We start from the raw sequence: 15,009 nt of genomic DNA, 5'->3' as shown, positions 1-15,009 counted from the left end.
GTGTTGGTCATATTTCACCCCTAAAATGAGAAAGTATGTATGCTTAAATTAAATCAAGTCTTGTACAGGTTGTTCACAACAAATCTTAATCTTAAAATCTTAAAGTTTAATTTACTTTTTAAATTAAAGGTGGTGTGTGTACATTAGCGGCGTCTAGTGGTGAGATTGTGAATTGCAACCAACTCTCACCCTTCAATTTTAAATTGCTAAACATGTCGTAGTCTGAGACAAAACGCGCTCTTATAAAGCAGTTTGTCAGTTTACTGCTACTGTAAAAACATGATGTCGACTTCCACGTAAGGGGACCCACAGTGTATGTAGATAAAAATGTCTCATAAGGTAATAAAAACAATACAGTTCATTATATAAGGTCTTTATACACCACTGATCATATAGTTATGTAGATTATATTGCATTTCAGTCAAGAGACAGTGCAATGCTTTTGTTTTATTTAAAGTAAACATACGTCGTTTAATTCTGCGATGCATAAAACATTTCTGAAAATAGTCAGCCTTTTACATAGTATAATTCTTGAGTGAAATGTGACCTGGGCAAGATTTATCCTTTAAAATAAAGCAGTGCATATCTGGTGTAGTCTAGTTTGATATGAACTTTCATTTCCTTATAATTTGTTACAGGAGAACAGTCCACAACCTCAGGTGGAATCCAGCAGCGATCATTCACCGTATACCTATCAACAGAGCAAGTGATGAAGAGGTCTGTTCAATACGTTATATATCATGTGACCTAAAAATTACCACGTTTACATGCACATTCATAATACGGTTATAATGGGATTTTGGCAATAATGCAATTATACTTTGCCTCATGTAAACACAATACTTATACACGATACAAATAATGTGATTTAAGCTCATAATCGCCGTGAGTATAACTGTATTAAAGCAGGTGGCGTACGGCATTTTTTATCGCAGTATGCGGCCATGTATGCACTTTAATCTATACGGCATTAACTGTATTGCGCATGTGTTTTTGTTACGCACCTTTGTTGCACTTCACTTTTTTTGGGGATATGCTTATTTTCCAGCTCCCATAGAGTTAAACAATTGAGTTTTACCGTTTTGTAATTCATCCTGCTGATCTCCGGGTCTGGCGGTATCACTTTTAGCATAGCTTAGCATAATTCATTGAATCTGATTAGACCATTAGCATCTCGCTAAAAATAACCAAAGAGTTTTGATATTTTTCCTATTTTAAACTTGACTCTTCTGTAGTTACATCGTGTACTAAGACTGATGGAAACTTAAAAGTTGTGATTTTCTAGGCAGATGTGGTTATCATTCAATCAATCATTCTTGCGTAATAATCAAAGATTTTGTTGCTGTAACATGACTGCACAGGCGTAGTGATATTACGCAGCACCTGAAAATAGTCCCCTGCTATTGAAAGTTACTAAGCGGACTATTTTCAGGCGCTGCGTAAAAATATCGAAACTCTGTTTATTTTTTAGCGCGATGCTAATGGTCTAATCAGATTCAATGGATTGTGCTAAGCTATGCTGAGAGTGGTGCTGCCGGATTCTGAGATCGGCTGAATGGATTTCAGAGCTGTGGAAATCGGGTGTTTGACTCTAGGGGAGCTGAAAAATGAGCATATTTTCAAAAAAGTGGAGTGTCCCTTTAAGCACAAACATTAGGAAGTTTTCCCTGATCTTTGTCAACACCACTCATCCAGAAACAGCTCAAATAACACAACAGCAGCTTATAAAACTGTTACAGGCACTGTCATAATATTTCTGTCTTCATTACGGGATCGAATAACAAAATATGTCCAGAATGTGTTCTTTCATTTTAACAGAAGTAAATTAAAACAGTGGACAGTATATGTGAGTTCATCATTTGTGCTTTGCATTGGACTTATGTGAATAATCGGGTGATTCTCACAAAAACTTGGTTTTAAAAATGTCAAGCATGAAAATGTAAAAATTGCTTAAATTTACTTTTTTTCCCACCACACATTGAAAGTCTGGAGTAAATGGGAACATTAATTTAAAAACTTTTACTGATCATTTAACACTTTTTGTAACATAATTTAAAAAATTCGTCCTAAAAAATCTCATTACCGCAACAGTCAGAAAACATCAACACTGACATATTTTCAAAATGACATGACAAACCTGCAAAAACATAATTTGGAGATTCTGCACATGCATTTAAAATCAAAGTATTATGCTTCTATTAATTAAATTAACATTTAATAAGCATCTGTTGCGGTAATGATAATCAAAATGTCGTGTAAGCATTCTGACAAGACAATATTTCAAAATAACGGTAAAAAAAATGATCTTACCTGGTAGCCATCTTGAAGTAACTGGTCCATGTGCTTGGTCACTCAAAATCAAACTTTATTAAAATTCTGTATGTGTGCTTAAACTGTTCTCAAAAAGTGTTGCGGAGGATGAGAACATCAGGCATGGACACATCATTTTCCTAATTTTTCTTCATTATTATTATACATGAATATTCAGTAAATTATTTTTCTGTCATCTAAAGTAGTCTAGCAAAAAATCCATTTATTTTTTTCTTAATATTTTTGTGTTAATTTGATTAAATTACAACATAACGCATGTTCACAGCCGGACACATTGCGGTAATGAGAATTTCAGCAGAAAATGAGATAAAATTTCCAATTATAAATTCTTATGTTGAAATCACACATTGTGCAAGGTAGAACAAAGTATTGTGTTAATTCTGATGCTTTTTAATGTTACTATATTACACATTTTAAAGCTAAAATCATTAGTGCCGTGGTGTTTCAATGGTTTCGTGAGAATCACCCAATCAGAAAATATAAACTGCATGTAAACGGGAGGAAAAAGTTAAGTCCAGTCATGTTAATATCTTACTGCGATTGAATCATTATTGGAAAAATGGCATTATTGGTGTACATGTAAACGAATGGACATTAACATGAATGTCATGATAGGATACTCTGTAAATTTAAAGTTGATTTACTTCTGTTTCACTGTTTTTTAGGATTGTAAGCGAGCAAGGCGACCTCTGAATCAGTACCCGTTTCATCTGAAGGACCGGATTTACCCACAATTCAACATTTGCACAGATTCAACAATGAGTTCCTCGGTTTTGTAATAAAACTACTTCAGCTATTTTGGTGTAAGTTCCAGTAGGTGATATTTGTTTCATGGACGGATGATGCTCTCCGAAAAACAAAACGATGAAATAAGGGGAAAAGTTTTATTTTAATAAGGAAACAAAGCTTATTTTCTATCAAGGATTGTCACTTAGATGCAGAAACTAAATGAGATGTCCATTGTTCTGATTTTTATGATTTGAGATTTGTGTGTTTATTTTTTTCTCTCTTTATCTTTTGTACTGAACTAGAGATTTGTTTTAGTTTGTTTGCGGGACATCCCGAGTCAGATGTGTTTGTGCTTGAGGTGTGAGTGTCGGTGATGTGTTTTCCGATCTGTTCGTCTTTTACAATTTGCCTTAAATTTTCTTGTACAGTAGCTCGAGAGGACGCCAGCTACTGCCTTGTAAATCAGCCGACGAGTAGGGCTTTGCATCTAGCAAATGAAAATTTCCGCTGTGCTTGGATTTTGGTGTTTTGCTTTTTTCTGATCTGCTTTTAGAGTACCGTTTCGAGTGCTAAAACTGATGGTGTTTTAATAATAGGATTTAATGTTTTTATAATCAAAGGTAAAGATCCTTTGGTTGTTTGAATGTGGTAGAAATTCTGCTGAACGATCACGTTTTTGATAAATGCCTTTGTTTTACAGTAGTCTTGGTGTTGTAGTTTAGATCGAACTCGTGTGGATGGGAAAGTGCTTTGACTTCTATTCCGATTATTGGGGAGGGGGCGTGGCCTGTCAGTCGGACCGAACATCATCGTCGTACTCGGTTGTCGCGGGCAAACATTCATAGCAAGCCTTTCGTGACGGAGGTGAACGTAGATGTAGATAGATTTCAGCGCGCATTTATAGAAGACGACAAAACTCGACACTTTCCAGTTTACTTCACCAAAGACGGTCAGCTATCGTGCAAAATCAACGGATGTGACGTCATTTTCTCTCAAGCGGGCCATGCTGAGACTTTTTAACTGACGAGATTGCAGTTTGAAGAACGTGCCTTCTTTGTACAAATGCATTCAGCTGTCTTTAGTAGTTCAGGTGTTGACAACAATAGCATGAAGGACGGATCCAGCAAGTGCCACAATCTAACGTAAAACATCACTACAGAGAGGAGGAGACAAGTGAAACTTAAAGACGCAAAGAGGACAGGTTGAAAGTATGGCTTTGTTTTGAAACCTAGTGGGCTAGCGCCTCGTCTATTTAGGCGACTTTAAATAGGCAACAACCTAAACGTATACATTTTTAAAAGAAGAGAGCGAGAGAGAGATTTAAAAGAGTACAGAATACTGTAATAACAACAAGACCACAAGCACACACAAATATTGGGTCAAACATTTTTAAATTCTCTCGCTCCATATTTTAGTATTGCCGTGACCAAAGGCTATGTGCTTCCTTAGTATGCAGTGTGTAGGTAGCTCACTAGGTTTCGAGGCGGAGCCTTTAAAATAACAAACACGTAGATCACAGCGTGACAAGAAAATGCTTTTTTAATTATTTTATCACGATATACTTTTAGTAAGACTTTATTCGTTAATTTGTCTTCCAAAAGACTGTGTTTTTGACCTGGTGGTCTTGTTGACCGTTATCTACCTCAAGAGTTTTTTTTCTCCTCTGTTTTGATTGGTCGGGCTAGCAGGTTCAGCCCGCCCCTCCAGACCAAACGACAGCTCGGGAGCTGTGCGGATACACTTGATTTCTTTCAGGTTTTTTTTTTTAAATACTTTGACGCTCTTCTTCTTCTTCCTCAGACAAATTTGTTTTTATTGTTGTGGTTATAAGGAAAGTTGTGCGTGATTTAGTGTCGTCTAGCATTCAGATTCATCGTTTCAAAGTTCAAACTGCTGCTTGTTCATCACAGGATATTGTCCATGTTGAAGTCCATAGGAAATGGAAAAAGAAAGTAAGCGAGAGAATGAAAGTGATGTAGAGAAACGGCTGTAGTGATTTTTAGTGCCCTCGTGTCTTTCCAAACCTGCCTGCTGTTATTTTTACTGTGGAACACAAACGGGCAGGAAGAGGCAATTTTCCATGAGCCAAAATTTTAGACTGTTACTCACATACATCTGTCAACGAACAGTAAAATTCCTCAGTAAAACGAACAGCATACGTGTTTAAAATGACATGCAAGTCATAGAGTAAAGGAAATGTTATCCCTGGAAGTGGTTTTCCCAGGATCTGTACTCGAGTCCAGACATACTTACGCGGTGTAATCCACGGTGCTCAGCTCACAACAGCGTCCACTCCTGAAGTGTTTGTGTGCTTCTGTGTGTCTGTGGTACCCAATGAAAGTCACTGTGGAGTTGTTGTGTAGGTCATGCTGCTAGTAACATCTGAATCCAAAGTGCCAATCTGCGTCTGGGTCAGAAGAGTTGGAAAGTGTGTGTGTAGAGAGAAATGCTCATGAATATGAAAAATCATGTACTAGACAGCCATTAAGTTATATGACAAAGTAATAATTTATGAAGAGAGAAGTTTTGTACAGACTGTTTGAAAAATTTGAAAAAAAAATTGAAAAAGATTTTCATAGAGATAACTATATGAGATTTAATTTTGTAAATTTTTTCTGTGTGTGTGTGTGTTTTACATGTGCCACACGCTTGCCAGTGGTAACTTGTATGTTTGGTTTATCAGAAATCTTCTGTATTTTTCTTTCTGGAGTGTTTAAGCCAAAAAAACTTTATTTCCTTTGTTTCCAGTAGATTATTAATTGAGCTTTATTTCTGTTCATTTCTTTGAGGACTTTTGAATAAAAACACAAATTTTGTTTTAATCATGTGGTTATTCTTGTGGTCTCTTGGGTATGGTGTTGGTATTGACAGCCATAAAAAACAGCGGTCAAGGGTTTTCAATTTTTTCTTTTCAAGCCCCCAACAATATTTGAAGCCCCCCACAAATAAAATATACACTGTAAAAAGTGTTTCTGTGCCTTAGTAGATTTAACAAAGATAAAACGAGTAAACTGTATTAAAAATATTTAATTCTTGTTTTTTTAATCAAAATTTGAGTTAAAATAACATAAAAAATATGAATCATTTGAGTAATTCTAAATGAACAATTTATTGCGTAAATTCAGCTTCATTTTATCATGTATAATCCACTTAAATTTGTAAGAATGAAATTAACTTAATAATTTTGTGTTGAAACTACATGAATGATTTTAGTAAACATAGCCAGTAGTTCCCAGCATGCTTTGCATGGGACTGCATTTGGACAGTGAAATTTAAATGTAAATGCTATTTTATGTGTATGTTCATTTATCTTCCAGATTTAGATTTATTACTTTTTACAGTGTACTAGAGCTTGGCATACGTAGACAGATGTATATTTGTTACAAAAAATTAAGAAATATCTTAATTATTAGTTGTTTTAGCTCATTTTCATGCTTGTTTTGTATTTTGTAATAATTTAAAGTCATTTTAGGGCACCCTTAGAAGTTTGTTGAAGCACCCTGGTTGAGAAACACTGGTTTAGGTCATCACTCATAATTATACATTTTTCTAGTTGTGCTCAGCTTTAAAATCGCTTTTCAATATACCAATATATTTCTCACACTTCACCGCTTCAAACAGAAGATGTCACTGTGATAATTTTGTGGGGTTCATTTTTGTTTCAAGTTACAAGAATTGATGAAGCGTTTTACACTGAGCCTTCTTTGCTTCAAACAGTACACCACTTCTAACAGCAGGTGTCAATGTGTTGGTAATGAAATGTGAATGGACTGTAAAAAGAAAGGTTATACAAAACGTTTTCATTTAGTACTGCTTTGAAACAATGAATTGAAATTGAATACAGGTCCAGAAGAAATCTGGGGTTAGAATCTTGAAATATAATTTTAATGGCGTGTTATTACAACCACTGTTATAAAGCAACCAAAATTAAAAACTGAGAAGCTGGTGCCTTCAGGAAAACTGTAAAAGAAAAAGAAAAACAAGAATAATATGGCTCAACAAATTTTTATGCAACTCATAAAAATAAGTTACATTTGTCAAAGGCAGACGTATTGCATTGTCAACAGGCAAAGGTTAGACATGAAATTACAAAGAAGTGTAAGGAATTAAACACATATAAATAATAATTGATAACAGAAAGAATAGAAAAAGACATAAAAACAAATAATAATAATAAAATTAAATAAATAAACTAGGGCTGTCAAAAGATTAATCGCATCCAAAATAAAAGTTTGTGTTTACATAACATATGTTTGTACTGTGTGGTATTTGCCTTTTAATACTGTATACACATAATATATAATATATATAATATATAATTTATATATATATATCTTTTTTTTATATATATATATATATATATATATACAGTCTTGTTCAAAATAATAGCAGTACAATGTGACTAACCAGAATAATCAAGGTTTTTAGTATATTTTTTTATTGCTACGTGGCAAACAAGTTACCAGTAGGTTCAGTAGATTCTCAGAAAACAAATGAGACCCAGCATTCATGATATGCACGCTCTTAAGGCTGTGCAATTGGGCAATTAGTTGAATTAGTTGAAAGGGGTGTGTTCAAAAAAATAGCAGTGTGGCATTCAATCACTGAGGTCATCAATTTTGTGAAGAAACAGGTGTGAATCAGGTGGCCCCTATTTAAGGATGAAGCCCACACTTGTTGAACATGCATTTGAAAGCTGAGGAAAATGGGTCGTTCAAGACATTGTTCAGAAGAACAGCGTACTTTGATTAAAAAGTTGATTGGAGAGGGGAAAACCTATAAAGAGGTGCAAAAAATGATAGGCTGTTCAGCTAAAATGATCTCCAATGCCTAAAAATGGAGAGCAAAACCAGAGAGACGTGGAAGAAAACGGAAGACAACCATCAAAATGGATAGAAGAATAACCAGAATGGCAAAGGCTCAGCCAATGATCACCTCCAGGATGATGAAAGACAGTCTGGAGTTACCTGTAAGTACTGTGACAGTTAGAAGACGTCTGTGTGAAGCTAATCTATTTTCAAGAATCCCCCGCAAAGTCCCTCTGTTAAAAAAAGGCATGTGCAGAAGAGGTTACAATTTGCCAAAGAACACATCAACTGGCCTAAAGAGAAATGGAGGAACATTTTGTGGACTGATGAGAGTAAAATTGTTCTTTTTGGGTCCAAGGGCCACAGGCAGTTTGTGAGACGACCCCCAAACTCTGAATTCAAGCCACAGTACACAGTGAAGACAGTGAAGCATGGAGGTGCAAGCATCATGATATGGGCATGTTTCTCCTACTATGGTGTTGGGCCTATTTATCGCATACCAGGGATCATGGATCAGTTTGCATATGTTAAAATACTTGAAGAGGTCATGTTGCCCTATGCCGAAGAGGACATGCCCTTGAAATGGTTGTTTCAACATGACAATGACCCAAAACACACTAGTAAACGGGCAAAGTCTTGGTTCCAAACCAACAAAATTAATGTTATGGAGTGACCAGCCCAATCTCCAGACCTTAATCCAATTGAGAACTTGTGGGGTGATATCAAAAATGCTGTTTCTGAAGCAAAACCAAGAAATGTGAATGAATTGTGGAATGTTGTTAAAGAATCATGGAGTGGAATAACAGCTGAGAGGTGCCACAAGTTGGGTGACTCCATGCCACACAGATGTCAAGCAGTTTTAAAAAACTGTGGTCATACAACTAAATATTAGTTTGGTGATTCACATGATTGCTAAATCCCAGAAAAAAAAAGTTTGTACAAAATAGTTTTGAGTTTGTACAGTCAAAGGTAGACACTGCTATTTTTTTGAACACCCCCCTTTCAACTAATTGCCCAATTGCACAGCCTTAAGAGCGTGCATATCATGAATGCTGGGTCTTGTTTGTTTTCTGAGAATCTACTGAACCTACTGGTAACTTGTTTGCCACGTAGCAATAAAAAATATACTAAAAACCTTGATTATTCTGGTTAGTCACATTGTACTGCTATTATTTTGAACAAGACTGTATATAAATATAACCAATTTTACTTAAATATATACATGATTGGGTGTGTTTTTATATATAAATACTAATTATACACACTACACACACATAATGTTATGTAAACACAAACTTTTATTTTGTATGCGATTAATTTCACTGTAAAAATACTTTGGTGCCTTAAAATTTTTTGTTAAACCAACCCAGATTTACAAGTCATGTCAACAGAGATGAGTTATCACAACTTATAAAATATAGTTGAGAAAAGTCAACTAACAACTCACCTGTAGTTATAACAACTCATCACTAGACAAGATAAATAATAGTAAGTTGAATTGACTTGTAAATCCGAGTTGATTTAACAAAAAAATGTTTTTTTACAGTGTTTGACAGCCCTAAAATAAACTTTAAGTAAAATATTGATAAAACAAGGGGTTACAGATAGTTATTGGGTACAGCGATCTATGAAACAATTGGCATTTGAAAGGGTATCAAGAGAGTTTGCAAACATTTCAAGTTCCCTGATAAAGTAAGGAAAGGAGGGAGGGAGGGGTTTTAAGAAATCTACATTAGTAAATGAAAAATTATGCAAGTTCAAAAGGTTATTAATGAGGTAGTGTTGTGGATCATTTTTTAGTACACCAAACTTAACTTGTTTATATTCAAGGGGATTCTTACATATAAAACTACTTGACATTTTACTATACAAGTGAAACCAAAATTGCTTTGTGTAGTTACAATTAAAGACAATATGCTCAATGGTTTCAGTTTCACAATATTGACAAGGGTTATCTTCAATATTAAAGTTTGAATAAAGGAATTATTTAGATGTCAATTATTATTTTAAAGTTTTTCACTTTGGGAAGACTTGGAAAGGTGTGATAGTTTATTCTTATTTTACTTTTAATATAATTGTTGTTGCATTTATGATCTTTTATAGAAAGTTCACCAAGACAGAGGATTGAGAAAATGAATTTTACAGAGTAGTGTGAAAGAATTCCTTTTATCAATAATATCATGATTTCAGGTATGGACTTTATAACTATATAAAACTCTTAAGGGTGACATGCAAACTTAAGTTTAGGCAAAAATCATTGTAACTGAGAATGTTCCCAGAGTTATCCATTATGTCCAGTAGGGAGAGAATGTTGTATTGAAACCAATTTCCATAAAATACAGATTTGTTATGGTTTACAATAAAATTATTGTTCCAAATACAAGTTTTGTGTGGGTTGAAGTTGTGGGAGAATGCTAATTTCCAACATCGGAGAACTTGCTCATGGAATGTAGATAACTTAAGAAGTAACGTTAATTTGGACTCAAAATCACATTTTATCAAAAACCCTGAGCCACAAATTTTCTTAAAAAATGGAAGCAGAAACTGTAAACCATTTGTATTATGAAGGTATGATCCCATATGCCAAAAATATATATTTTCAAAAAAAAAGATGTATTTAAAGAAAATGGCAAAAAATATATTTACAAAATGTATTTTTACCAATATATTTTTTGGCCATTTTTTTATATTTTGAAATATATTTTAAAGATAAATATATTTTTAAGCATTTATATTCATGTCGCATTGGGAGAAAAAGTTGTATTTTAAATTTTCAACAGCAAAAATAAACTTATACTTTTATACATGCTTATACACTTTATACAAGTCAACTTATAACAATTTATAACTTTTATATTTTGGCTAGAAAAATATAGTATTTCCCGTATGGGATGTAAAATTAGAAATGTATTTGTTTCCCATGAAATACATGTTGAAATATATGTTAATATATGAAGGTTAAAGCTAAATATACACTAGTCAACATTTGAAGTGGATCAAAACCTTTCATAAAAGTTGTCTTAAAACCGATACCCAATACTTGTTCCTGTTTTAGGACAAATTTGATGAACTTTTTTGATCCACTTCAAATGTTGACTAGTATATTTTCAAATTAAAAATATATTTAATTAAGCTTAAAATACTTATGTAAATAAATTTAGCATATATTTTTGGCCAGAGAAATTTATTTTTTTGCCATATGGAATCTTAACCATTGGGTTTTTATAACACTATTTATTATTTAGTCAATAACATTTAAACCTCCTTCATAACTATGAATTTTTTTTGTTAATATAGTGATGTTGATTCTTCCATATAAAGTTGAATATTGCAGTGCTACATTCTTTTATTAAATATGGAGGTATAGTTAGAGATGAAGCTATAAACAAATCTTTTAGTTAACAGGATTTTTTTCTTTTTTTTCAAAAATCGAGATCTCTTTGTATCCAACTGTTAAGAATCGTTTTTGCTTTTAAGAGCTTCTGTATATAAACTTTTATTTTATCTGAAAACGGAAGCGGCGTCATCTCCGCGCCGGTCGTCACGTGACTCGCTATGTAGTTGCAGAAAGATGACGTCTTAGCAACACGACAGCGCGCGAGTCGCTGAGAGAATTGGCGGGACGGTTTGTTGTGACATGAAACCGAGTTGTCCGTGTTTTTACCGTGTTTTAATGTTTTAGTTACGCGACTGAAACTCCGGTCGCCGCACAGCAGTCGCGCGCGCTGTTTTAAACACACTAAAGAAAGTTTGACATGGAGTCTTTTCAGAAAGTGGAGAAGATCGGCGAGGGAACGTACGGGGTGGTTTATAAAGCCAAGAACAAGGTCACGGGAGAAACGGTCGCGCTGAAGAAGATCAGACTGGACACGGAGACCGAAGGCGTCCCGAGCACCGCCATCCGCGAGATCTCCCTGCTGAAGGAGCTCAACCACCCGAACATCGTCAAGCTGCGCGATGTGATCCACACAGAAAACAAACTTTACCTCGTCTTTGAGTTTCTTCATCAGGATCTGAAGAGGTTTATGGACTCGTCATCCGTCTCCGGTATATCCCTCGCGCTCGTCAAGAGCTACCTGTTCCAGCTGCTCCAGGGTTTGGCTTTCTGTCACTCACATCGGGTTCTCCACAGAGATCTCAAACCCCAAAATCTGCTCATTAACGCTCAGGGTGAAATCAAACTGGCGGACTTTGGGCTCGCGAGGGCGTTCGGTGTGCCGGTGCGCACATACACGCACGAAGTCGTGACGTTGTGGTACCGAGCTCCAGAGATCCTCCTGGGATGTAAATATTACTCCACAGCGGTTGACATCTGGAGTTTAGGCTGTATCTTTGCTGAAATGATCACCAGAAGAGCATTGTTTCCCGGTGACTCAGAAATAGATCAGCTCTTTCGGATTTTCCGGACCCTGGGCACCCCGGATGAGACCGTGTGGCCGGGAGTCACCTCGATGCCGGACTACAAACCCTCGTTTCCGAAGTGGGCACGGCAGGATCTCTCTAAAGTGGTGCCACCACTGGATGAGGATGGCAGAGATCTTCTCGGGCAAATGCTGGACTATGATCCCAACAAAAGGATTTCCGCCAAGAACGCGCTGGTCCATCGGTTCTTTCGGGATGTCACAATGCCAGTACCCTCTTTACGCCTCTGAGATGGCTTGGACTGAATGTTGGGTTCTTCTGTCAGGAGAATGATGTCGGGTTCTTTGGGAACTGTTCCGTTTTATGATGACCAAAGCATTTGTACTTTCTCTCTCTGTCACTCTTGGTTCTTTATTACATTTTAAAGATATTCACTAACATATTACTGAATATTTTGCTGTTAGTAACCACGTCAGTTATGTTACCATCATATGTCATTTCTCATAACCATTCTAGTTTAGAAGACACATTCCATGTATAGTTTGAGTTGAATACGTTGTTATGGTCATGTAAGTTCATATAACATGTAACCCTCTGTATAAAACTTATATCTTCATTGACATTTCAATGTTTATTTCTATGCTGAGATTAAAATTGTCTAATTATTGAAAAGTGCGCAAGTTTGTTTTATATTCACATGGCTATACACAGTGTGGTGAAGTGGTGCCTGGAGAAGGGTGGGTGATTCACGAAACCATTGAAACACCACGGCACTAATGATTTTAGCTTTAAAATGTGTACTATAGTAACTATAGTACCATTAACACAATACTGTGTTCTACCTTGTACAATGTGTGATTTCAACATAAGAATTTATAATTGTAAATTTAATCTCATTTTCTGCTGAAATTCTCATTACCGCAATGTGTCCGGCTGTGTTTGAACATGCGTTATGTTGTAATTTAATCAAATGAACACAAAAATATTAAGAAAAAAAATAAATAAGATGTTTTGCTAGACTACTTTAGATGACAGAAAAAATATTGACTGAATATTCATGTATAATAATAATGAAGAAAAATTAGGAAAATGATGTGTCCATGCCTGATGTTCTCATCCTCCGCAACACTTTTTGAGAACAGTTTAAGCACACATACAGAATTTGAATAAAGTTTGATTTTGAGTGACCAAGCACATGGACCAGTTACTTCAAGATGGCTACCAGGTAAGATCATTTTTTTACAGTTAATTTGAAATATTGTCTTGTCAGAATGCTTACACGACGTTTTGAATATCATTACCGCAACAGATGCTTATTAAATGTTAATTTAATTAATAGAAGCATAATACTTTGATTTTAAATGCATGTGCAGAATCTCCAAATTATGTTCTTTCAGGTTTGTCATGTCATTTTGAAAATATGTCAGTGTTGATGTTTTCTTACTGTTGCAGTAATGAGATTTTTTAGGACTAAATTTTTTAAATTATGTTACAAAAAGTGTTAAATGATAAGTAAAAGTTTTTAAATTAATGTTCCCATTTACTCCAGACTTTGTTTTTCAATGTCTGGTGGGAAAAAAAGTAAATTTAAGCAATTTTTACATTTTCATGCTTGACATTTTTAAAACCAAGTTTTATCCGGGTATACTCCATGGCTATCAAATAAAGAAGTGGGTATACCCTGCACTACACCACTGGCTATAAATATCTTCATCATTTAAATGTCATATTACTATATATTTTATTCATATTACCAATATGTATAGTAGTGCTATCATAGATCAGTTCGGTTTTAAATGTAAATGGAAAATATTGCAAATTAATTTTCTGTTTAGTTTTAAAGGGATAGTTCACCCAAAAATGAACTATCGACATTTTCTCACTCTCATGTTGTTACAAACATGTATAAATTATTTTTTTCTGTTGAACACAAAGGAAGATATTTTGAACTTCACGTTTCCACGTATTGTGCGTACGCACGCTTTATAAACGAGGTCCCTGGTATGTTTTAGTCCAGTTGTCAAATGCATAAGATAACATCCTAAGTGCACATGATCTAAACTGAAGTCTGTTATCTTCTCATCTCTTGTTGTGTGCCAAATAACTATAGATTGGCATTAAAATCAGACAATAAAAATGTGCATCACAATGTAGCTTGATATTTGTATAGAAAATGTGCCATGTAGAAAAACGTCAGTAAATATTAGGGTGTCAATGGGAAAACATCCTTTTTGGCTAAATGAACAAAAATCATACACTGACCAATGTAAACAATCTATAATAAAAAACAGTTGATCAAAAGTAGAAAAAATAATAAAACAGTAAATGTTAAAAACACTTAAAGGGATAGTTCACCCAAAAATGATAATTCAGTCATCATTTACACACCAAGTTGTTTCAAACCTATATAAATGTACTCACCATCAAGGCGTTTTAAACCTTTGTTTTGTACAAAGGAAGGTATTTTGGTAAATGTTAATGAAACAGATTAGGGGCACCATTCACTTCTATAGAATTATTTTTCCTGCTATAGAAGTCAATGGTGCCCCAGATTTTGTTTCAGGCTTTGTTTCAAACATTTTTCAGAATACCTTCCTTTGTGTTCAGCAGAACAAAGGTTTGAAACACCTTGCTGGTGAGTAAATGATGACAGAATTATAATTTTTCGGTAAATTGTCCCTTTAAGTGTTTTTAACACTTACTGTTTTATTAATTTTAGTTATTTCTATCTTGATAAACAGTTTTTTATTATAGATTGTTTCAATTTTCAGTGTATACA

General features: G+C 34.7%; 2 protein-coding genes across 4 annotated transcripts in view; both read left to right on the top strand.

Moving 5' to 3' along the window:
• Window positions 1-5,882, top strand: part of rbms1b (RNA binding motif, single stranded interacting protein 1b) — a 70,197-nt gene extending 64,315 nt beyond the window's left edge. For all 3 annotated transcript variants that reach the window (XM_055216279.2, XM_055216280.2, XM_055216282.2), the window contains exons 13-14: window positions 639-717; window positions 2,997-5,882. In XM_055216279.2, coding sequence (XP_055072254.1) covers window positions 639-710 — 72 coding nt within the window. In that variant the 3' untranslated portion in view covers window positions 711-717; window positions 2,997-5,882. The remainder of the gene's footprint in view (window positions 1-638; window positions 718-2,996) is intronic.
• A 5,540-nt stretch (window positions 5,883-11,422) lies between these two features.
• Window positions 11,423-12,902, top strand: cdk2 (cyclin dependent kinase 2). Its single transcript, XM_055216284.2, has one exon. It carries the CDS (start codon window positions 11,624-11,626, stop codon window positions 12,518-12,520), a length of 897 nt encoding a protein of 298 aa, XP_055072259.1. The 5' UTR covers window positions 11,423-11,623; the 3' UTR covers window positions 12,521-12,902.
• The last annotated feature ends 2,107 nt before the right edge of the window (window positions 12,903-15,009 follow it).

Source organism: Misgurnus anguillicaudatus, chromosome 17, assembly GCF_027580225.2.
Source record: "Misgurnus anguillicaudatus chromosome 17, ASM2758022v2, whole genome shotgun sequence".
In the NCBI taxonomy this organism is placed as follows: domain Eukaryota; kingdom Metazoa; phylum Chordata; class Actinopteri; order Cypriniformes; family Cobitidae; genus Misgurnus; species Misgurnus anguillicaudatus.
Note: the sequence above shows the minus strand (reverse complement) of the source record. Positions and strands in the feature narration are given on the sequence as shown.